This window comes from Rhipicephalus microplus, chromosome 1 (assembly GCF_043290135.1).
Source record: "Rhipicephalus microplus isolate Deutch F79 chromosome 1, USDA_Rmic, whole genome shotgun sequence".
NCBI lineage: Eukaryota > Metazoa > Arthropoda > Arachnida > Ixodida > Ixodidae > Rhipicephalus > Rhipicephalus microplus.
Genome location: NC_134700.1, coordinates 166,730,062 through 166,755,811, shown reverse-complemented (window position 1 = coordinate 166,755,811; position 25,750 = coordinate 166,730,062). Strand labels below are relative to the sequence as shown.

The following is a 25,750-nucleotide window of genomic DNA, read 5'->3' as shown; positions in this document are numbered from 1 at the left end:
TGTCCGCCGCCGGTGTACGTAACCACATCGAACGAAATTAGAAAAAAAAAACCTAGTACTAATGACACAGTGGGGCTCGAACTCGAGTCCGCTGGGTGCCCGTCCACTATTCTACCATTGAGTCACGCTGGTGCTTGCAACTTGTTGGAAAACTTGTCTTATAGGCAGGCTTGATGTCGGGAAAGCAATCACGTTAATTCGACTTGTAAAGCAGCAAAAGAACGCCCAGTCGTCGCACAATGCGAATGGCGTAACGAGTGAGTCGTACAATGCTCCCACCCATTACAAAAGGTTGTTCTTGTTCACTTTTTAACTGTGGCACATACCCACTTCAGGCGTAATTCCTCATCGTGGTCAGCCACCACATGAACATTTGGCACAAAAATTCTTGCTAGTGTTTAGCGGATACCTCGTTTCTCAGATGAATGACAAAAGGTTGTTAGCGATTGTCAGCCTTCTACTACTCCCAAAAATGTTTTATTAATGTTATAGTGGGTATCAAGCAAGTGGGATTGCCGCAGTTACCCAAAGAGTGTTTACAAAAGGCTCTTAACGGCCCGGCTCTTCTAGCTGTCCCTGTGACTGTGCTGTGCCTTCCGCGTAGGCCTGTCGTTTTTCTTTCCATAGCCAGAACAGTAGAATGGGCACTTTACGCGCCATTCAGCACATGCACCATTTCTCGTGTGTATCTCCTCGATTCACCTAGAGCCTGAAAGCACTAGTGCACTGGTGCATCCGCCAAGAACCTCCCAGCAATATTTAAGTCAATGGACTGCTTGGCGTCTCGCGAGGCAGTGGTGTTATACCAAGTTTTTTAGGTGCTATAAAACTTTGAGTTTCTTGAGAGTCATGACTAGAAGAGAGAGAGAGAGAGGAAAGCTTAGACTAGAAGAAGCTGTGTGTGTCGGCGTTGCGAGGCGAGAGGGGGAGTGCTGGAAGAATAGGGGAAGGGACGCGCATGCGCAGTAAGGGTGGTCACGCCGCACACCGGATCGAGCTAGATCCTAAAACGCTTGGCATCTAAAACGTGGCCTCCTACTCTCAGTTTCCATTTACCTCCTGGATCCGGGTGTCTTTTTTTTTCTCGGTAAGGAGCGGGGGGGGGGGGGGGGTCAACCCAAAAATGGCGTCAAGGCGATGTTAATATTCAGTTAGGACAACAACGATGCAGAGAACGTGATCACCTTCAAGTATGGCGCGAATTATAAAATCTGCATTGCCTGTGACCATTGTTCCTAAACACGGATCTGTCTCGTGGCTCCATCGAATAGAGCGAATCATCTGTACAGAACAATACATCTTTTCGAATTTCGACCGACGTAGTGAGTTAGTGCTAAGAGGAGGTATCCTTTTGCCCGTCCCAGGTTCCTAGGCTTCAACAGTGGTCTGGTCCGAACCATCATGGCGCTGTTCATGATGATGGCGACGGGCAGGTTCGACGAGGTGCTGGACGGCCGCTACACGGGCACGCTGGTGCTGATGAGCAAGCTGTCCTTCTGCGCCATCTTTTTCCTGAACAAGGCGCTGCACAAGGAGTCGGGCGCTTTCGTCACCACCGTCAAGTTCAGCGCCGATATCATCATGTCGGTGATATTGCAGATCGCCTTCCTCGACCTCTACCCGGACGTCTGGAGCATGGCCGGCATCCTGCTTGTCGCGCTCTCCTTTATGCTGCCCACGTGCGGGAACACCATCAAGCCTGCCTGGACACGACGGCGACGCCAACAGTCTATTAAGAAGCGTCGACAGTCCTTGAAGGTCGCCGAGGAACAGGCAGTCGCCAATATGGCCACCGCCGAAGCACCAGCCGCTGCGGTGGCTGCCAGTTGTACTTCCACCGCCGCCTCCACGGACACTGTCGTCCAGATGAGAACCAACGGTGGTGCCGCTTCCGTGCAGATCTCCCAGAATTGAAGCTGCGCTTTTTCTGCACTTACGAAACGCGCGCCAAGGCGTGGTTGGACACGACCACGGCCGCCTATAACTGCACCGCCTGTCTGTAAACATTTCGAGTATGTGTGCTATAAAAGCAATTTTATATGTTACGTGTGCTTCCGCCCCTTGCACGGAGAATACTGATAAGACACTACGCCGCTGTTAATCACAACACTGAGAGTAAATATATGTATACATTAAGACGTTTGTATATGCGCCGCTAGTGCTTATGGAGGTCTCACGACGCTAAACTTTGATATGAAGAATTATATTGTGTGCGTCTGCAAGACGTGTCGTGACATCTTCGCTGACCTCCTTATCTCTGAGCACCGGTGGCAGTGTACGGCTCCGAACACCAACATTCGAGAAGAGGTAACTACACGGCTGAAATCTATAAGTATCCCACGGTGACGGTGAGGCGGCTATGCCTATTCCAAAGAGCTATAGTCAACAAATACGTCCAGGTAACACCTGGCGTTTCCAGCATAGTTGAAACTGTATGGTCGTGAATATTCACGCTGTTTCGTCATAGATGATAACCATTTACGCAAGTAAATACCGAATAAGATAAGTATACCTACGGGTAAAGAGAGAGCAGGACACCATAGAAAATAAAGCTTGCGGAAGGAGTGACGAACTTGGCAGTTTTCGAAGCTACACCGTCACGTAGACACCATGGTAGTGGACATGGGATAGCTTTGAGAGGATGGTCAAGCACTTACGCATTTATACATTATTCAACAGCGTAGCATGCAGATGACAGGCAGCGCAAGTCCTTTACCATATAAACTTGTCTAAACGGCCACACATTGCTATTGTGTTCCCTTTCGTTCACGCTGTTTTATGCCGTCATGAATCCTAACCAATGGACTCAGCTGGCCGTTTAGCTGTCTTTCACAGCCACTTTCAGTTTTCTCAGTGTCAGCGAATTTTATTGAGGTGCAAGCTTGTTTAGTGACTTATTTGAGGTGCGTTTCGGCAAGGCTCGTTGGCACTCTGGAAAATGATTGGATAATCTCTACAGCAGCAAAAAGGGGAGAGCAAGGGGGGAGAAAAATCTTTCTGCGTTTGACTGCACAATTTACATTTTCGTCAGTTCTTCACAAAGCGAAGAACTCATTGACGATGTTTCATTCCTTTGAGCGTGGTTTAACAAAGGTGCTTTTTTTAATCTTTCTACTCGAGCCAAAACAACGGGACATCAAGCGCGAAGTTCCGACTGGGTACTAAGCACCAGGACTACGTGCCTAGTTTTTTGAACCAAGTGTATTTCTGTTCAACCAATTTTTGTTTTTAACGTGACAGCATTAAGAAGCCCAGTTCCAGTATCGGAATTGGCAGCATTAATTTTGGGCGAAAATGCGATGAATGCAAATGAACAAAAACAAAAAACATGGCTCCAAGCCAAAATCCAACTCTGACCTTCTGCTTGGCAGATAGGCTTTCTACCACATAACCACTAATTGGCTAATTGGGGAGCCCTTAAGTTCAACGCTATAGCACGCATCAGCACAGATGCATGCACGTGCACACTCATACACACATATATACCATCCCAATCGATAGCCTGCCGTCAATTCTCGATTCTCGATGGAGAATCGACAATTCAGGGCAGGCATTGCGTCCACCTCGAATTTTCACTCACGAACAACGCTGCTTTTGCGCTCGCAACCAAAGACGATAACGCCGACGCCGCTGATTGATAGATATGTGGGGTTTAACGTTCCCAAACCACCATACGATTATGAGAGACGCCATCGTAGAGGGCTCCGGAAATTTCGACCACCTGTGGTTCTTTAACGTGCACCCAAATCTGAGCACACGGGCCTACAGCATTTCCGCCTCGACCGGAAATGCAGCCGCTGCAGCCGGGATTTGATCCCGCGACCTGCGAGTCAGCAGCCGAGTATACCTTAGCCACCAGACCACCGCGGCGGGCACGCCGATGCCGCCGACCCCAGCAATTCTGCAAAACGAGCTAACTCTATGGCGTTAAAACTTGCATAGCGCAGTGTACTGCGAGGCGCGGCGTTAACGCACGTAATGTCGCGTTGCAGAAGCGTATACTAGAGAGTTTTAGTACTGCGTATGCTGCGTACGTGGCGGCGTTGCGTACGTAAGGACGCCACGTTCTGCGTAGTGCGCATGCGCAGACCGCAACGCGCACGTATCGCGTTACGTACGCAGCCGCTACGTACGCACGCATGAGATGCGTGCGTGCGTACGTATGAGGTGATTGCGCCGCTCTCGAACAAGTTCGCGACAGCGCGAGACTTCGTTTTGCAAAATGGCGGCATCGAAGGCAAGCACCGACCGGCTCTGTGGCTCAAAATATGGCCATAATCTGGCTATAACACTTGGATTGGCTCACATTGGCTGTCAACAACACGTGCTTCTATTTTGATCTACCAGATGGCGCAACACGCTTCTCGCTCGTAACGTACGCGGGTACTAAGGCGTACTAAAAGGTGATTAGTGGCAAACGACGCCACGTAACGCAAGGCGCTTGCCTGATGCGTACGTAGCACATTTCCGCAGTAGTAAAACTCTCTACTATTGAATCGTTCCAGGTGTCACACCTGATGCTTTGCGCTAAGCGCACCCATTCCAAAGCGCTCACAGATAAATAATCAGGAAACGTATCAATGAAGTGTGTATATAGCTGCGTGGCGCCCGTATAACTTTGCGGACGCGTAAAGTGGGTACTTGGCTGATTACCAATATGATGAACTATGGTCTACCAGAATTACCATGCAGGCCCTCCGGGGAGGCTGCCAAGCGCGGGGCGGAGCTCGGCTGCACTGACTGGAAGGTCGCTGGTGCAGCCGTCGAATTTCGATGCAAAAGGAATGCTGGAGGCTCAAGTACGAGATGGTCCCATTTTCCGGAGACCTCCCTTATGTATACAGCACGTGTCTCATAATTATATTGTCGTTTTGGCACGTGAAAACCCAACAGCACTGTTCGTTTAGTAATCAAAGATAGAAAAGGACAAAGTTAACAGCCCAATATGGCGGCACCAAAACATATCCGAAAGATATACGGTATTCAATGTACGCCACGACGAATTCATTCACTATCAGCATCATCCTCCATGCAGCGCTCATAGGTAGCGCTCCTAACGACGCGGGGCAACCAACCATCTGAACCCGGCCACCGCTAAGCGTTGCCATGGTTACCGCCAACGTAACCAACAAAGCGTCGCTCCTGGATACACCCTCTGGGAGTCGAAATTCCTGCTACGGGACGTTGAAGGGAAAGCGGGCCAGCCGGCCGCTTCGAGCATCGACCGTCATCGCTTGTCGTTCGTATACCGGGCGCACGAGAGCTGCCACCATGAGTGAGCAACTGAAGTTCATCGTTCAGGAACTGAACAAGGAGCCTTTCAACAAGAAGCTCAACCTCATCAGCTTCGACGCGTTTCGGCCAGACCAGCTACTGCAGGCGTTGAACGACGTCTTCGCCGTGTTGGACCCGAAGGTTTGTACACAGCGTGGCTCGCGGAGTCTGGTAAACATTCTTGCTGCATGCGACTACGCGGAGTCAAAGGAGTACTCACACAAACATTTGAAAGCGAGATAACTTGTGGGATATACTTGTGCGGACGCACTCTCATCATTTACGAGATATAAACGAGTAAAATATAGCCTATAACATATTTAAAATCGATTTTAAAGTGCGTGTCGCACAACTGCAAGCGAAACTCACCTTTGGTTTGAGTGCTAACCGATCGTCCCCTACGTCACGAGTTGTGTTCGCTGTCAAGATCCTCACGAAAACTCTCTCCTATAGCAGCAAGGTGTGGGAGCGGGCCATAGTTGGTATTCCATATTTTCCACAGCTGAAGCGCAAAAAAAGGCAGACAAAGGGGACCAGGAGGACAAGCTCTCACTTCCAACTAACAGTTTATAGCAAAGAACCAAGAATATATGTCACATGACATCACAATCATATCAATGCACTAGTGAAGACAAAATAAAACTAAGCAGCACAAAATTTTACGTACAAAAGCACGCACCGATGAATTCCTGTAGAAATTTGCTGGCAGGCCTACTCAAGGAAAGAGAAGGACCTAGCATTCTTGCAGGGTATAGAGTACAGAGGCTGACGTGCTTGTACATAGACAGTGCATTTTTTTTAGGTGGTCACGCATATTTACAACGTCTCAGCGGAGATTATAGCAGCAATTATCCTTGAAGAGAGTTGTCAACGCTGCAGGTGCTCGTGTGCACGCGGTTTTGTGTGGCCAGCCTTGTTTACAGAAAAACTGCTCTCGGCACCGTCTTACCCTGCAGTGCGCTCTCTGAAACTAAAACTGCGACTGGGCGCTATAAAACAGTCTCCGAAAAATTTGCCATCGCGCTCTCGAGCTAACGAGCTTTCTAGTCGTGCTATGTGGGTCGTTAGCTACTTATTGCAACAGAAAAAACAAGGGGCAAAGTTTTTGTGCCTGCAATGTGCTCCTGTAAGGTCTGCTTAATTTTCGGTTTTTGTTAAAAGTATTGTAACTACTTCACTAGCAGCATGAGCATGATAATTACATAGTTCAACTCATAAAAGTACATCTATCTTTATGAAGACACCACTCCCACATATCAACCGCTGTACATTATGGAATACCTACCACGTAAAGTGATATATAAGAAAATGTCCTGTTTCTGCAACCAATTCACCTTTTTTTTCTGCAGGAATTCTACATAACGTTTTTGGTAACCACATTTAATCTGAGTCACTTCCAGTTGTTTGCAATTTTGGAGCCAAGTTCACTTTAGTGGCAGTAAAAAAGAAAAATAGAGCAGCAGTGCATAAAGCGCGAGTAATTCTGCAACATCGGCAGGGTAACAAACAATAATTAGTGTCGATTTCGTGAATGTAGCATGGCGATCAACTTGTATTACAAAAATACTTATTAAAAGTGGTGAACGCGATAGATGAATGTCCAGGAAATACCCAATAAATAATTTACTAAGACGTATGTGCATACACCCCATTCACGCGTGACACATACCAAGTTATAATATAGCGCTTCCGGTGTCGCGATTCAGCTCTCTCGGGACAGTCAGGTCAACAGGTGTGCTTTATCATAAGTAATCATGACTCATTTGTTCATACAAACTACATATGTCTTACCCAAATGAACGTAACGAAAGAAAAAGGAACATCTTTATTGCGTGAGTGAATTTCTAATGTTGTAAGGGTCATCCCAATGCATGAAAATGCGCTCTTCAATTTTCTTATTAATCATAATTGCCAAGGTTTAACATCTCAAAGCCACGATATCATTATGAAAGACACTATGGTGGAGGGCTCCGGGAATTTTGATCACCTGAGGTTATTTAACGTGCACCTATAATTATGAGTACGCGGGCCTCAAGCATTTGCGCCGCCATTGAAAATGAGACCGCCCCGGCCAGGATTCGATTCCGCGACCTTCGACCCAGCAGTGGAGTACCATATTTACTAAGCCATTGTAACGGGTAACTTTTCTTTAGAACACGGTGCCGGGCTAGTCGGTTCAGCTCTGCAAACGATCATAGCGCAAAGCGAGGCGAATCAAACGAGATGTGCAGGAAAGAGCGTCCCTTGCAAGTGACGCTCGCTCTTGCACATCCTGTTTTCTTCACCTTGCGTTTCGTTATTAGCTTTCGCGCAAGATTTTTATTCCGGTGCATGCGCGCATCATTGACATCTAGTTGGATGGTTTGCAGATGAAAGCTGACGTGCGTAGCGAGGACCCCGAGCAATTGGCCGTAAGAAGTCTGGCCTTCCTGCGGATACTGAAGTACAGACCTCCACCTGACATCGCAGGCCGGTACGTACGTAGTAGTCCGGAACGATGCGAGCTGCGGAAGAACGCCAGTGGCGTCAAAAAAGTATGAAAGTACGTGCCAAGTCTTAGGCACGTAGGCACAAATATATTTCAGAAACGAGGAGAAGTGGGGGGGGGGGGGGGGGGGAGGTCGGACACTTTTTCTCTCTCTCTTTAATCTTGATCTTGTTCTTACTGATGAGTACAGTACGTAAAAAAACAGAAAAGAAAGAATACATGCCAGCTAAATTCTAATATGAGACAAATTCGCGAAAATGAAAACGTATGTAGTGTAAACATTCAACGGCGTTCGTATAGCGATGGCAAACATACGCCACTAAATACGCAGCCGACCGTTAAAGAGCAGCTTTTACAGAACATTCATCGGCATGCCTCACGGGCCAAAGAAACAGATATACGCGTTGTATCATGCATAATAAGCTTGCCAGATTCAGAAACAAACTCTGGCATGACGTCATGGCGACACAATGTTTCGCGCTCTCTGACGTCATCACGTGATTACGATATTTTGCGTCATCGCTCGTTTCCGACGCTGAGGGACGGTCGCCACCGACGGTCAGATTTCTTCCCGTTTGATGAGGAATGTGAGGCTGTCGCCTTAAAAAACTGGGTAACATGAGCAGCCGGTGACGCACGCAACTCGGCCTCTTGTACCGCAGTGGTTCGTTCCGCCAAGGCCTGGTGTCCGGCGCCAAGGAGGCAGTGCTCCCTCTGCTCGAGTGGTTGTTGCGCGGACTGCCCGAGCTACGGAAGAGAGCCTACCTGGGACGATTCCTGGTCAGGGTCGAGCTGCCGCCCGAACTGAGTGGGGACATAGAGCTGCAAGCAGTATACACGCAGGTATACGCCATCAAAGCGTCGCGAGTCGGCTAAGCGTCCGAGTCTACCATTACGCCTTAAATCTACGGGTCTTTTTACAACAAAGCTGTCGATCCTAAAATTCAGGCTCACACCTATACTGGGGGATGATTGGAAAAGATTTGGATAGCTACGCTAAAGTATTTGAAATATATAAGAAAGAACATTTTGTGCTTTTGTTTAATAAGAAGGTTTCGGACCAGAACTTATTTTTTAAATAAAAAAAAAGATGGTCGAACTGATTTTTATAGTGAAAAAGAAATAATCTAATATATAAAAGAAAATCAACTTGGTTTCGTTGAATGTGATGTTTTGGATCCACAGTTATTGTATAAATCTCAATGACTCTGCTATGCAATCTTGAATGCCCTCGCACTTTCACCTCGCTGCGCTTGAGGGTGAGTGCACCAAGAGATAGTAAATTTGAAGGTTTTAAATATAATCCAGTGATGCGTAACGGTGTGTCTATAGAACGATTTCTTAATGCGTAAAACATTCGACAAGAGGTCCGAAGGTGTTGTATTGTTCCATCTTCCCTACGATAAGAACCAATCGGGGAGTGCGCCACACCAAAAGTGAGATTGTCACGCGGGCACTTTTAATCACGATCAGGGATGATGTGGATCGTATTTCTTGATCGCAACCGAAAATTATCGCTGCTACCCGCTACAAACTAATCCGGATCGAGTTTGGCGCAGAGTTTAGTGCTATCACGATCTGGGAGCCAGATTACTATGCGCGGATCAGATCAGGTACGATCGCGATTAAAAGTGTCCGTGTAGCAGTGCGTCATCTAGAACGAGTCTAATCTGGCTAATTGGCCCTGATCGCGATTATAACTGCCCGCATGACACTGTGTCTACCCTGTGTCATTGTCATAGTATTATTATTATTATTATTATTATTATTATTATTATTATTATTATTATTATTATTATTATTATTATTATTATTATTATTATTATTATTATTATTATTATTATTATTATTAGTCGTAGTAGTAGCAGTAGTAGGAAGAGAAGGAGGTGTGATGCGGCTAGAAGGGGGAGTGTATAAATAAATAAATTAATGCAACAAAATGATGTTGACGACTTTTTGTATCAAACGTCATCATCACCATCACTGCAGCTTCACTGTTCCACGATCATTCAGCTAGTTTCACGGTGAAACTAGTTGAATTATTTTTCTTAACAATAAAAATTTGTTTTCATAAATGTGATATAACAGTGAGGCACATGTCTTCACGCACGAACTCCGAGTTGAAATTGAAGTATTGTGAAGCATCTGCAGCTGCAACAAATTTATCAATTAGCAAAAATTCGTTAGGTTACAATTTCATTAGCTTAAAAGCAGTTGTTCATACAAAAAAGTCGTTAGACGGGACCATTATTGGAATGGATGGTTATTGCTAGTCCTGAGGATTTATTGAATACCAATACTTCTGAGATAAAACAACAAGCAAGCAACTTGAGAAACCAATCATCGAAATTCAAGGCGCCGATTTGGACGATATCGAAACTGCAGCGTGGCCGGAGCGCAGAAGATGCGCAGCCGCTGTGTTATGTCCGGGTGGAAGTTGCCGGGACGAGCTTTCAAAAAAATCATGGTTTGGCTTAAGGGCGTAGCAATGAATGCAGTAACAACAAATTGTGACGTCATATACGACGTAAATAAAGCTATATAAGCTCACTATTTCATATCCGATATAACTTAACCCAAGAAAACGCGCAATTAGGCCGCTCCAGAGAACGAAGCGGTCTTTGTGCTGTCAGTTCTCTAAACACGAAATAAGTAAGCGTTCACAAAACAACAATTTCAATAGCCCTCTTCTGATGCCTGTCGAGATAGCGCGCTCGCCGTCAACCGCGACCTCCGAGCGACGCAGCCTTTGAGCTAAGCCACCCCGTCGTCCTTTCATGCTCCTTACGAAAGATGGGCTGGGTGGTGTTCCCTTTCCACTTCATAAGTAATCAACAACAGGCCTGGCACTGAGGGTGATGGTATCGTATGCGCCATCCCGGTGACGGAGACGTCTGGCTCGTCTAATCTCCGCTTCAGCCAGCGCTCACGAGCTTTTGCTCTCGGGTAGGACACACGATGAGGGAGGTGATGTTAGCAATTTGGACTCCATGAAAAGCATGACCGTGACGGTGAGGCCAACGGCAAAAAAAAAAAACCCCTGTGAGTGTCAATATATAACAGTAAAAATGCACGTCGCATCCGAACCTGGTCAGGAAAAACAGCAAGTCGCGCGAAGTACACAAGTGGAACGCTTATTCCTTGAATGTGATGTGTTGCGTTTCCGTGTTTCTTCCTTAAACTCTATAACACACGCAGCAATCTTTAGCCTGTCTACGAGAAGAAGCGCCGTGGCGGCTGCCCCCGAGTTTTACTTTCCGAAAGGGAAAGCACGTAGGAATGGCGGTTTTCCTGCGTATACCACGCTGAAAAGAAAAAAAGAAAGAGAGGAAAACCATGAAACATCACACGCGAATATACGCACCTCTCCATCCCGGAAAATCGAGATGCAACACGGTTGATATGCCCAAAACTCGATCCCCTGGTCAGAAAATCAAATTTTGGTTTATCATTTTCACGCGAGTTGATCTAAGGGCACTTTTCGACTATAGAGTCACGAGCAGTAAACAGAAGAAAAAAGTGGATCCACGCAGTACGAAGCGGCCATGGAGCAGTTCAAGGAGGCGCACAAGATGGGCGAAGCACTCAAGGCCAGTGGTCTGAACACTCAGGAACTGCGCAAAGACATCTCCCAGATGGAGCAGGAGCGTGAGCAGCTGACCAAGAAGATTGCGAAGCTTCGACGAAAGGTAAGCACTTCACCGTTGAACCGCTTTGCATCCTTAAGGAGGTTTCAAGAAAGCAACACACGCTTTTGCCTAACCAAAATTTGTAAAGTGAGGGTTAAGAATGTTTTTCTTCCCGAAATGGCCTTTCGGTTTGCGTAAAGACGTGCTTCATTTAAAAAAACCCTCAAGAGGTACGGATGTGACTGGTTATTGAAGCACCTGTATCCCGTACGACAGCATGCCAGACTGGGTCCTAAGCGCAGTGTTTTAAATCGTGAAGCAAATACACCAACCAAATCATCTTCTCATGACGTTTGTTAAGAGTCCAATGTAAATGAAATAAAGGCGGGGAATTGGGGGGGGGGGGGGGTTCTTTCGACTACTTCTGACGCGCTATTAGCTCCACTAACAAGGAATATACGCTTAGGTTGTATCTAAAAGGTTGAAAAAAAACGTGAAAACTTCACTGAATTGTGTATTCCTATTACAAGGCTTTCTTATTCGCTTGGCCCATACATTAGTGATTCTGTCCAATGCAATAGCGGCTTGATGTTACGACATACTCTGCTGTTTGACGACATACAGCTGGCGCCCGGCCCACCGAAGTGAGTGCACGACGGGATCAAAGTGAGGGCACTTGAGAAATTGGCAACTTCTAGTTTTGTTTGTAAACGTTTCTTGCCACGCGCTAGTGTTAAATTCAGCTGCATTGTTCACAGCAGTTATTAATGCACTTAAAATATGTTTTTTTTTCACCAAGCCTGAAGCATTGTCAACCTCAAAGCACATGTATATCCCATTCACTAATTAAGGACGATGCATACAGCACTCACACAAATTAATGTGAGCTTTTGCACACTTCATGGCATGTTGCGAAATAACAACGACGTTGAGGAAATTTTCTTTGACACTATATATCTTGCCGAAGAAGCTAGACTGGAAGCTGCGAGGACGCAGTATGCTGACCCATATATACGCTCATCCCGACAGGGTAGAAAAGTGTCGATCAACGAAAGTGAATGAAATGAAGAGAAAACAAAAACGAGACTAACGGCGTCAAACGCACGCGCCGATACACCGCAGGTCGAAACTCAGCGCAACAAGGATACCCTGCTCCAGTTGGCCAAGAACCTCCGCGAGGAACAGGACAGAGCAGAGACGCTCGCCCAGCAAAGGAACAGCCTGAGGGACACGGTGAGATTTGAAGCCTTCCACGCATGAACTTGCATCACGTGAACCTGCGAAAGATTCGCAGAGCACAAGTTCAGTAAGCTGCAGAGCTTCAGAAAAAACTTGTAGAATCTACAGACGTGGCGGTTGGGTTGAAGGCGCCGTAATTAGGCTGAATGCGATAGCACGCGGGCTCCCTGGAAGTAAGTAGTATGTGAGTGACAGTACTTGGGGTCGGTACGAACACTGTGCTTGATTTACGAAGTACCACTACGACACTACCACGACAACACCACGATATGATTACGAAGCACGCCGCAATGCCAAAATACGAGACTTAATTAATTTGGTCTTCCTGGGTGCACCCGAATCTTTAGGCACACGGTCGTTCTCGCATTTAGCCTCTGGAGTAACTGCATATGCTACTTTGTCCAGAAGCTATATTGTAACAAATCTATTGGCCTCTATCTATAAATACGGCCCCTAGGCCTGAAGCTAACCTGCCCCCTCGTGAGTTGCAGCGAAACAACATGGCCACTAAGCCACCGCAGCGGGTATTCTTCAAAACCACTCTATGCATCACTACTGACGAAGAAATATATGCACGGCCTGTTCGTAGCGATAATAAGGGTGCACTTCGTTTCCGAATTCGAACCCCGTCGCTAATAGTGGCAACGCCTTCGCAGTTTACTAAATATATTGCACATTTTGGCCCTTTATAAACTGTGCAAGAAAGAACGGTTCCGATTTGTACGACTAAATATTGCTCAACTGCCGAAGCGTAGATTCCTATCATTGTAGAGTCACGGTTTTGATGTGACAAATTTACGAAGATACAAATAGCGTAAATTCATATTAATGTAGAGTCTCGGTTTTGAGGTGACAAATTTATGAAGAGACAACTAGATTGCATGAGACGTTGTTGAATATGTTATCGGAAATGGTATTTTAATTTTACATGTATTTTTGAGGTCACTACCAAACTGCTCCACCCCAACTAAGTATTTTGTGAGCGAAGTTCAAGTAGTAAACGTACGTATAGCGTGTTGATGATGAAAAAATAAGACAGGGCGTCTATGTATTGTCCCTACTTCTATAATCTTGATCGCAGCTTATCTACACTGGACGCAGGTGGACATGAACAACTCCGAATTCCTATATTTGTTGCAAACCAATAAGCATATCCACCAAGCAATCAAAGCGAGCAAGTGCAAGAGTATTTAGGCACGTGCATGAGCTCAGACCAGAGCGCATCATTCATAATTGGGCCTTGCCATCTAGCTGCACGATATACAAACTATTGATAGCGGAAATGGTCTCTCCACGTTGGTGCACTTTTTATGAGGAGTTGGGGCGGGGGGGGGGGATAGGTCGAGAAAATTATTGTCGAACTAATGCGCGCACATTTGGCACTCACATCGATGCATCTTTCTATTAAACTGCAGTTGAACCACTGCGAGCAAAAGATCCACAGGCTAACGCAGCAACTAAGAGACCTGCAACATTCGGGAACCGGTGCAACACCAGAAGGTATGCTTCTCCACCTTTAAGCTTGTAAAATCGTGATTATTCTTTACAATGATCGTACTTGCATTTTAAAGGTTGATGTTGAATTCATTAGAAACTATCTTACACAGAACAACTATAACGCACCTCTATCGTGGTAAAATTGTGTAAGTGGAGAAATAAAAGTTGCTAGCATGCGCAAGAACATGACGCATAATAAAGTTAATATTATAAGTGTACTTCAGAAGCAGCGAGGGTAAAAATAGTAAAACAATAAGCGCGGATATTTTGGGGCTTGGTAGTTGGCGAACACTAACGAAATTCGGTGCAAGACCGAAAACCCCGTAAGTTTTCGAGGCATGTTTCAATATGTTTGAAGGCCTGATGAAAAAGCTGGAGGAAGAGGTCCGAGCCAATGGCTACCTGGTGCGAGACAAGCTGCCCAAAGAAATCACCGCTTGTCAGAACGCCATTAAGGACCTGCAGAAGGTGTCCGCTGAACCAGCGATGGGACAAAACGAAATCAACAGACTAAAGGCAAAGGTATGTGACCACGCATCGATGGCAGGTATAGGACAATCTCCATATGCAAGCAATATTTTTATATGACTGATTCGTAGGTTTTAACGTCCCAAAACCACCACGCCGTAGTGCAGGGTTCCAGGAATTTCGACCACCTGGGGTTCTTTAACGTGCAACCAAATCTGAGCACACGGGCCTGCAGCATTTTCGTCTCGATCGAAAATGCGCCGCCGCAGCCGGGATTCGATCCGCGACCTGCGGGTCAGTAGCCGAGTTGAGTATAATAGCCGGTGGCGGGGCAAGCAACATTTTTAGACGATGGCTTCTGGCTGGCACGTTTTCATTTTCAGTCATTTGAAATGTGTCCAAACCGAATCGGATATAACGTTTTGCGCGTAAAGGTCGTTGGATATAAACTAATTGGCTCTGACAGCGCAAGAACATTGAGGGGATGATGAATTTATTTCTGTTGACACTGATGTGTTGGCAATATCGTGTAACATGAGATTTGACAACAACCATGATTATTGCATCCTTTAATCTAGTCCGAAGCAAGAGTGCCCTATATATCATACAACGAGTATGTTAACCCGCACTGAATATCAGTTGTAAAATCGTTTGCCGTTATTTTGACACAGGTACAGACCGAAAACCAGGAGATCAACGCTCTTTATGAGCAGAAGATGCGAAGTCAAGAACAAGCTGATGACAAGCTGACGCTGTTTAGGCAACAGGTATGTGTGTACATATTTACGTTATTTGGCGTGAATTCCGCCATTTTGCTTCAAGCACAGTTGCATTATTACGGAATGGCGGTGGCAGTATTCATGTATCACGAAAATCGAGAAAGAATCGCTCGTTGCAAGTGCAGAAAATTAAAGCATATCCGAAGCACTTTTCGAAAATAAGGAAGTAATAACTTTCTGTGAAGAGTGCAGCTCAGCTATTCCACAGACGCACACCCCTCATTCCCTTCCGCATTCCCCAAACACAACTCAAACGTGAAAGCAATCTCCTTTTTCTTTCTCAGTAGACGTATAAGTACCAGTATATTTCTAGACACTGTAGTATAAGGGAGCATGGAACGCAAGCGTTGCCTTCACGTGCCCCACTGCCAAGCCCCGTCTTCATTTTCTTCTCTTGAGATCGCGTGCTCTCCGGTTTTGTTCGCCCCCAAAAAGAGGGCGCTACAACGGCATCGTGTGGCGTTACGTCACGCCGGAATTTGTGACCTCATGTTGACTCCACAAATTCTGCTATGTGCCGTCAGGATGACGTCATATGGTGCCGTTATCACATGATAATATTTTGCATCACTCTTCCCCGACGCCGTGGGACGGTCGCTGCCGACAATCAAATTTCCAGTTCGATCAGGTGCCTAAGGCTTTCGCCTAAATACACACACAGGTGTAAGTGAGGGTCGTGATCTTCCCCGGCCCCATGGCCTTAGTGTTACACTGAAATCCTAGATGGCCTTCAGCCAAAGTGAGGCTGTATGATTCAGCCAACGAAGAAGCGGTTGGCAACGTGAACATAACGGCCTTGTGCCTGGGTGTTTGATGCATGGCCTCGTTCACTCCGCAGGCGGCAGTAATCGCACGAAAGAAGGAAGCGGCCGCCGAGACGCTCAACGAGCTGCGCCTGCAAGTCTCCCAGCTCGAGGCTCAGCTGCAAGAGAAACAGTCTGTGGTCGCCGGCGGCGAGCAGGTTCTCAAAGGAGACGAGGTATGCGCTGACGCAAGCAGCGAAGCTCTCGGTGCCCATGCATGAACATGCACATCTGCTCACCACGCTGCAGTTTAAGAAGTATGTGAACGCTCTGCGTGGCAAGAGCAGCCAGTACAAGCAACAACGCCAGGAGCTGGCCGAGCTGAGGGCCGAGACCGGTGTGCTTGCCAGGACGCAGGAGATACTCACGCACAAGGAGCGCGACCTCAGACAGAGTCTGGTGAGTGCGAGAAACTTGCGCGACACTATGACGTCACTTGAGTGCATCTCATTTGACAGCATGCAAGGTTTATGACGTGACCGGCTAAGTTAAGGAAACTTACTCCCAGTAGCAAGGCTTCATTCCAGATTGGCCCTGGAAGCACTGCCGTAAAGACATATCGCTCGTCTCGCATCAGTTCGCGCCCAAGTTCGAGTTCCGATACCGACTGAAAACACGCCAGATTTTTTTTTTTTTGCTGTTGTATTGTTTTAGTGGACAAAAATATTCCCTTGCCAGCTTTGATATCATTCGATCATCTGAAAATGCGTCATGTGGAAGGTTTATTGATATATATATATATATATATATATATATATATATATATATATATATATATATATATATATATATATATATATATATATATATATATATATATATATATATATATAAAGTTCTTTATACAACACAATCGTCTATACGGCTTGACGATGTGCTCTCTCTCTCTTTCTCTCTCTCTCTCTCTCTCTCTCTATATATATATATATATATATATATATATAGAGAGAGAGAGAGAGAGAGAGAGAGAGAGAAAGAAAGAGAGAGAGAGAGCACATCGTCAAGCCGTATAGACGATTGTGTTGTATAAAGAGCGGTGACGACAGTTTCTTGGGCGGCGAAATTCTTCCTGACGGGACACCAAACCTTGAGCTTTGTTCCATGCCATTGAACTAGAAAGGTTCGAAATTGAACTAGAAAGGTGTTTTGCGCCGAGCAAAACAACACGAGTGCGCTCCTGTTGTTTGCTGCTCCACGCGCGCCGCACACTCACTCGCTCAGTCGTTCCCGCCATCGAGCGCAGCAGACGCTCTCCCCATCCGCTCCCCACTCTACCACTTTCATGAAAGCCAGCAGCGAGATCAGGTTGCATCCTCGTCTGCCTCCCATTAAAGACGGTAGAAATTTCTTGGGGTACTTCGACGCAAAAATTTTGGTCTATCTGTCTGTACATTTGTCTGTTTGTCCGTCGTAACAATGCCCCTAACAGCCCCCAACAACATTCCAAACGGCCAACCCCATCCGCAGCGCCCACACATATTGCTCAAGTTTCAGTGTTCATACTTGTTCGATTGTCAAATTAAAAGCAATTATTGCGCATATCTAAGGCACTATAACAACACGTCAGTATTTTGTATGTGTGTCTTTATATCAGAGAAGGCATACATGAGTAATTCTAAGAACCGTAGTGTTTATCTCGCTGCGCTGACAATGCAACGCTGTGCTCAAAAAGGCACGTGTTTCCAACGCTTTGCTAAGACGACATGGTGGTGGCACCTGCCCGTCACTTTGCGTTGTACACCTTATCGCCTCGGAGACGGGCGCACACGTACGCCTTTCTTTGTTTTCGAAGATAACTGCCAGATAGCGCTCGTGTCTAACAAGCCTCGATGCGCTCGTTCGCCTTCGCTGCACGGATCGAGGCACTCTAACGCAGTGCCTTCAGAATACAATTCACCCATTTTCTCACGCATAACATCAAATAAACTTTTTGTTCACTGTCTCCGGACGCAAGACTACCATCTTTCGGCGAAATTCGCAGTGAAACATGCAGATATGTGACCAATATTTTTTAAATAGTTTCGCTCATTGGTGTATTCGCACACGAAACTGCAGTTTTTGATTATTTATGCTTATTTATTTGATTTTTATACGCAAATACACAAGGACACAGAGAAAAGAGGGAAATTGAGAGCAAGCCGGCAACTGCCACGAACACAAGGAAACAAAGTATGTATGTGTATATATGAAACGTCACTGCTATTATAAACTTCTCTGGCACCTTTCTTTTACATATTATCTGCTTTACCCGTATACTGCACCACACACGCTGACAAGATACGACTACGAAAAGATGCAAAGAGAAAAATCTCAACACTACTATTATTTAGCTTTAGCAAGCGTTGACTCGGGTGAAACTGCTACTCTATGCTACTCGAAGACAGTTCTGTGTCGCATGAAACAACACTTCCGTGAATTGACCCCCAAAGAAACTTGCGCATTACATTGCATACGAAATGTTTAGCTCGCACCTGCTTCTCATTCGTCGTTCATTGGGTGGATTCGTCAGCTGCGTATTGAACAGATAGTGTACATGTCAGCAACTTTTTTATAATCCCATGGAGTGGCCCCGCTAACCGCAACGGGCGTGTTTTCGCAGGAGGCGCTCGAAGAAAAGCACGGCGTTCGCGGCTACCACCGGTTACAGGGAACCCTGGAAAGCTTGTCCGGCAACAAGGCCGCGCTCGACGAGACAAAGATGGCGACGCTGGAAGAGATGTCCACCATGGTGACCAGCCTCAACAAGCGAATTGCCGAAAGGAAGGGGCGCCTGGCGCCGGCCATAAAGGACCTCAGGCCGCTTAGAAAAACCTACCAGGTAGATTTCCTTTAGCCCAAACCAGCGCGTCCTCTGGAGGCGCTGCCCACACACATTTACAAAGAAGGCTTTTTGCGTGCAGACATAATTCCCCTGACAGTGGTGGCGAATATGTGTGACCTCCCAGAAATGAACTGCGGAGGTCGCGACGTCAGCGAGCTTCATCCTTCGTGTTTATAGCCCCAAAAGGAGGCGCTCCTCCTCTCGGTTGAAAACTTTTATACAAGCAGCGTGTCAGTGTGCCTTTATATTACATGTAAAGTATTCGAAGTTTGAACAGTACTAACCGTAAAGCATTAGACAGTAGGACGCACTTTACACAGATTAATTGCACTCATTCGGGATTTCAGCATCGAAAATACACATGATGCACCTCACACGAAACAAATGATATGTCCATTCTGCACTTCGAGATCATATGCTTGGGGATCGTACAAGCCTTGACGTAGTTGGATCTTTACAGCTGTATCAGCACTTGCCTACAATGTCCAGCTGTGAACATGGTATCCATGACATACCCTTATGAGGAGGTCATATCGAAACAATGGAAAATGAAAACGCTTTGAAGTGAAAGCATAGTTGACTATGATGGCCCATCGCAGCACCATCTGCGTATACTTCAGTTTAACACTACACGTCCCCGGTTGACATATTTTGCGCAGGACGTGACAATGGAGTACGAGAAAAAGAAAGCAGCCTACGACACATGCGCAGCAGGCTTGGAAAGCACGCTGACAAGTTTAGAGCAGGTACGTTCGTTTTTCTATAATTACTTCGAAACAAAATCCACGGAGTTTTCGCTCAACCATGAGTGACGCTGAAAGGGTGTCTATTAGACTCGCTGTGCGCGCTTTCGTTGACAAAGACCTGAGGAGCTAACAACGGATATTTGCCTGACAGGACGTCTGAAAGCGCACAGAGACGCAAAAATAGTGGCGGGATGTGGCTCTTTAATCGGTGCCGCCACGGCATTAGATAATATTCGGGACTCCAACTAAGCATTCACCACCTGGTGGCCGCGCCTGGAAATGACATTAACAGGGCATGGCCTTCAAGAGGGGTGATCTCAGAGGCTATGAACAGAGTCAACTTTGAAAGGGCATATGTTACCACATTGCACGCGTTGACGCGCGGCCGCATTTAGTTCCTTTATTTTCATCACGCCGCATACGCAAGCTTCCCCCCCCCCCCCAAAAAAAGAAGGAAAGCGATATCTAAATACTATGGAAGTGTGCCGCAATGCGTGACATCGCGGTGGAAAGATGGCAACGTATCGCTCCATCATTTCCCGAAGGATGCAGACGACGCGTGACGGAGAACGACGCAAATAAGAAGCGCAATGAAAAGAAGGCGATGGGCATTGCGGTAGTTTGTTCTAATCAATTCGCTCACGACGACTTATTTCTTATCGATTAGTACACGATTATTTAGCGTGTGCGCATTCTTATCACATCAGTATTCGGGCTTCTCTAAGCACGGAATATATCTTCGTTTATATAAACAAGCACTTTAGGGAATTTGTTGCGTTACGTGTGTGACTATTTTTCGCATATTCTTGTTTTCTGTGCAAGGCCCAATGCTACTTTTTTTAGCATTAAGCTGCTGTACTTTGTTTGAGCGCAGTGCACCACTACTTCCGCTGTTTGGCAAATAAAATCCTTTATGCCGATGAGAATGAGGTGATCCGCTACCTTTCGCTTTCGATGAATCAACGCGATCCGACGCCACAATCAAGAAACTTCAGCGCAGCGCCAAAGGAAAATGCCGCGTTGACACACACATGTCTTGAACGTGAGGCACGAACGTGCTGCCCTACCCTCGGATTTTACCCTCCCCCACCGGTACGAAGGCTAACGCCCCTGGCGTCCGCTCCCTGCGAACACAGCAATGCTCTCACAGTTGTCTCCGAGCAGCGTTGATGTCACTAGACTGAGCGGTACGGAGGCAAGTGTTCACACGCAGTGGAAGATCGCAACTCACGGCAGGATGCGTGGCCTCCCAGATTGCGTGCTGGCAGGAAGCTCCCGATTGAAAACAGAGCGACGTTCCAAGCATAGTTTTTCTAGGAGGCGTTGAGATTGTTAAACGTAGCCATCTTGGTTTTTTCGACCAGTGTTGCCAGCACACGGATCGTTTTCTGGAGTTGCATAGGCTTTCGTAGCCGAGAGATACCATTATGACGAAAGCGACGATAAGTACCGAATACTACTGATACAGTTCGCTGCACTGGGAACACGTGCATGTACCCCCATTTAGATATGTAAATAAGCAAAAGACTCTCGGTAGCAGCAACAAGAAAAGGTTTATTGGACGTTTCGACCGAAGCTTGGTTTTCATTCTGATCAATACCGGACTCGGGTAAAAACGTCGAATAAACATTTCCGATGCTTCTCCTCAGATTTTTAGGCGTGGCGTTATAATGCCTATTTCATTCTGCGCAACAAGTCTACGCTTACATCAACAGCTGAAAAGTGTTGTGCGTTTATTTGTAAGATAACATGACGCTGCATTTATAGAGGTCGCCTACAGGAGTCACCTACGCAGCGTAGCCATATGGCAGCAGTCGAGTTCTCTAACAAGTAATCAGAAATGCATTTCCTGCAGTCAGAGCCAACTTAGCTATTGGGATATCCCGCATATATTACTTGTACAGCTTATCCAGTCAACCGCCGCGGGTAGACTATAAGCGCGCACACTCAAATACAAGTGTGCGACTGAAGCGCGGTGTATCACTAATCAATTACATGCGCAGAACATTGGCTGTCGATTTCATTGGCTATAAAATCTAATAATGTTGATGTGTCATTTAGAGAACGCATTTCGCAGACCCCAAGATTGCTAGCCACGCAGTCTTCTCATATTCACTCTTTCGTGGCAATTTGCTGAGGATGGCAGAAGGGCATAATAATTGCTGGAGCCTACGTCCCAATATCACGGTATGATTATGGGAGACGCCATAGTGGAAGGCTCCTGCAATTTCAACTACCTGGTGTTCTTTAACGTGCACCTAATTCTAAGCCCGCGGGCCTCCAGCATTAGCTCCTCCATCGAAATGCGGCCGCCATGACAGAGATTCGACCCCGCAACCTTCAGGTCAGCAGTGAAGCACCAATAACCAACAGACTAACGCGGAGGGTGAAGCCCATAGTTGGAGTTGACAAGGCATTCGCCGTTGTACGTCCTGCGAGACTATGCACACGAAATTTTATTGACGGAAATATTTCTTTCTTGCGCGCCAGGAAGTGTCCAGCCTCCGAAGTGAACTGAACAGCGAGGAGTCCAAGTTGAACTTCCTCCAGCACAGCCTTCGGATACACGAAGTGCAGCTAAACTTCCTCAAGGCTAATGGTGTGCTTGGAAACCCCGCAGCAGCCGACGCCGGCTCTGACGGCCAGACTTCACTCAGGTAGGGGGAACACATATTCAAGGTGAACGCATATTCGCCAAGGCGCCTAAAACGGACGCCGGTGAGGAAGAAAGAAATCGACAATAGAACCAGTCCTGCAGGCTTTTCCATACGCCTGCATTTGCGTTTTCCATCCTATGAACAGCGACTAGAACGTAATCATCAAACTACGCGCACAATATTACCTTATATAGACGCCGTCTCGTAACAAAGTTCCCGTCCGAAAATAAGATAACATTTAATCGGTCACCTCTCGCTAAATAAAGCTATATTATTAAATAGATACATTATTAGCAGCAGTGGTCACACAGACAGAAGATATATAACTAGATGAAGTTTGCTGTTTTCAGAGCGTAGTTTCTCATCGAAGAGAGCCGCGACGCGCAGTGCGTCTCAAGTAGCGTATGCGTGGCTATAAGTAGAGGGTGTTCATCATGCGCGTGTTGTATGGTGCCTTTAGAGGCGCAATTGAACGCAGTTGTTGAAAGCGAAGGCCATACTTCTGATAGCGGTTTGAGGACGAGGTACCGCGATTCCCATCGTAGTTGCAGTGGTGGTTTCAGGACGCTTATTTCTGCAACGCCCGAAGAAGAATTGCGCAGCATCGCTATGAGTGAAATAACAGTGCTATAAAGGAGAGGCCAACTTCTCGGGATACGACTTCCCACACCGACCAACAGGCCAGGGTACCCCTCCCCCACCTCCCGGTCCCGACGGCACTAAGAATTGAACACACTCCTATCCCCCTCACTGCCACTGCTCTAAAGGGGAAAGGGGCTCACTGCACCGCATAGTCAAGTAATCGCACATCCGCGCTCCTTCAGTGCGATAGGTACAGGGGTCGATTACAGAGTTGCCGTGAAGCATATTGGGCTAGGCTCCCATCAGTTTTTTTCTAGTGCTAGAAAGTACGAAAAAAGAAAGTATAATAGGCACTGTGAAAACAACCCGCCGTAACATGTGCGTTTAGTTGCTTCACTGCAATACGAGTCTGCTTGAGGCAGTGCACGCTTTACAAGTGGATATACTATCGGAATGGGGGTTGCGCCCTTCCCGAATTTTGAGGGACTGCCTCCACTTCTCAACCATCATTCCGAGTTATGGGCCATCCCTGTCGAGACAGCTGTGTGTTCCGAATTGGCTCTGGATCCACCTGTTAGAATTTTTTCATGTGATCCACACGCCGAACAACCCACGTCACGCTAGCGGCTACGCAACACGAACAAAATAGCGCTCATCGCATTCGCGAAGCAATCGAACCTCAACCTTGTGAAATTACTCTTTCCAGCCCCTGAGGAGAGGGTATTCTAAGAGAGTGTGGGGAGACAAAATAAATTTTATACGCGCTGGTGCAGGTAAAGCAGTACTCCCGCTGGAAGGACAACAACTTTGACGAGAAAACTGCTTTCTCTGGCTCCCTATGCACACGCAATGTAGGGTTTTCCTTATATTTCACACAATGATATTGACCCACCAGGCGCATTCTTGCCGTCGGCGTCACCACGTAAGGTTCCAAATAAAAGTACAAATCTGAATATATCACCCTGCGCGTCAAGTGTGTTACGTGCAAGTGAAAGTGCGCAAGGGATGCCAACGATGGCGGCTCAAGCGGAAAGGAAACGCCGGTCGTTTCAGTCGTGCGATACGGCGCATGAAGAGTTGCGAAAGGAAGGGGGGGGGGGCTGTGCGACTCCGGCAGAAACGGCATAATTTGACTAGCCGTGCGTGGTTGCCTGCTGTCGTGCGCACCGTATCTTTATCGAGACCAGCATACGGCTCATATCTTTGTACGTATTTTTTCATCTCAAAGTTTGCGCTAAGGCTATAGACAGAGCAAACGTCGCTTCGCTCACTGTAGCGGCCACGTTTCCTTAAGAGTAACGCCTTGTCGCATGCTAAAGGAGTGAGCTTCTAGCACCACTTCATATTGCGTTCGTAGCTTCGCTCTTGCGACGATACCGTGCTTCGTAGAATAAGATTTCAACGACACTTTCAGTTTTCGGTTCCTGCGAAGATCGATTTAACGAGGTTTCACTGTGTATATTCACGTCTTTTTCTAAAACCGCACCAACTTGAACAGTGCGCACAAATGCCACACTCGCGCAGAGCCAAGCTGGGCCACGAGATCGCCGAGCAGGAGAAGCGGGGCAAGGCCCTGCGGGAGCGCCAGAAGGAGCTGCGCGAGAAGCAGGCCTCACTGCGTGCACAGACCGAGCAGTGGACGCACTTGCAGGCGCTGCTGGGGGCCAAAATGGCCGCGACCACGGCCTCAACTCACTGGCAACAGGGAGCACTGCCGCCGGGAAGCGCAGCGACACACGGAGACACCAATTCGAGGGACTGGCTGGTCCTGTGAAGTACCACAATGTGCAGAGCCAAATGCACAGTATACTGTGTGCGTTAACACAAACATTTACAAAGTGTGCAATGTAGACAATGATGAAGGTCCGCTGGCCTTATGTTACGCACCTCATTGTAAGAGAGAAGACCAACAGCAGTGAATGTTGGTTGCCATACCACCTGGTGTCACTTATGAGGTACAGTTTAGTTTTTCAGAAAAACAAAACAGAACTAAGCGAGGTTACTACTGAAGGTGCCTTGTTTCCAGCTGAACTGTAACTGCAACCAAATGAATGTTGTTCTAATTATGTGTATGTTCTCCCACATTCTCAGTTATCATGTAATATCCATATGGCAGCTTTTAGGTTACAATAAATTATGAGAAAGTTTTCTCGTGGACTATATCCACGCATAGACTGTAAGTTGCAGCAAGGTTGAAAGATGGGCGAGTTGAAACCGATGGATATGTATGCTCAGCCTTGTTTTTCTATGTTCACGCTAGCTGAGTAAGTTTCAGTAGTAAGGTGGCCCTTGCACTCCATCCTTCTTATGTATTCTCCATAGTCATCACGCTCACTTTAACTGTGGACTGACATGCGGTAGATGTTACACTGTATGGGAAACTATAATGCACTATAGTTGTTAGTATTCTCCATAAGATAAGCATGGGCATTGCGACCAGCCATTTAGATCATAAAACAAGGATGACAGAGAATTCCCATAATGAACCACATGGTACCCACAGCAGATGTGCAAATACAATGTCTGAAGAATAAGTAGAATTTCGGTGTATAAGTAGGCGAGGTGAGAATGATGAACACATTTTATGAAAAGTTATTGTGACTTCCCCTTTTCTTGCAATACATTCCTTCCCCTTTTGCTGGTAGCAGTTTTAGGAGAAAGAGGGACCCAAGACTTCAACTTCAAAACTACAGACACAAACACCTTACAAACACTACAGTATACCCAGTATAATATGTAGTTAAAGCTTGAGATCATCACAGCTGAC

At 46.6% G+C, this 25,750-nt stretch overlaps 1 protein-coding gene across 1 annotated transcript; it reads left to right on the top strand.

Annotated features, from left to right (window-relative positions):
• The first annotated feature begins 5,169 nt into the window (after nt 1-5,169).
• On the top strand, nt 5,170-25,131 carry LOC142768962 (intraflagellar transport protein 81 homolog). The gene is made up of 14 exons (XM_075871617.1): nt 5,170-5,415; nt 7,644-7,747; nt 8,425-8,605; nt 11,296-11,451; nt 12,514-12,624; nt 14,046-14,130; nt 14,486-14,649; nt 15,267-15,362; nt 16,213-16,353; nt 16,427-16,576; nt 18,777-18,995; nt 19,658-19,744; nt 22,235-22,401; nt 24,508-25,131. The coding sequence occupies exons 1-14, from the start codon at nt 5,272-5,274 to the stop codon at nt 24,755-24,757; spliced, it is 2,055 nt and encodes a 684-aa protein (XP_075727732.1). The 5' UTR covers nt 5,170-5,271; the 3' UTR covers nt 24,758-25,131.
• Nucleotides 25,132-25,750: the final 619 nt, after the last annotated feature.

Bases quoted from the DNA above. Each gene is read 5' to 3' on its own strand.
- LOC142768962 (XM_075871617.1), top strand. From the start codon at position 5,272: ATGAGTGAGCAACTGAAGTTCATCGTTCAGGAACTGAACAAGGAGCCT. The intron at 14,131-14,485 runs GTATGCTTCTCC...ATATGTTTGAAG, and splicing joins AACCGGTGCAACACCAGAAG to GCCTGATGAAAAAGCTGGAG. The intron at 15,363-16,212 runs GTATGTGTGTAC...TTCACTCCGCAG, and splicing joins TGACGCTGTTTAGGCAACAG to GCGGCAGTAATCGCACGAAA.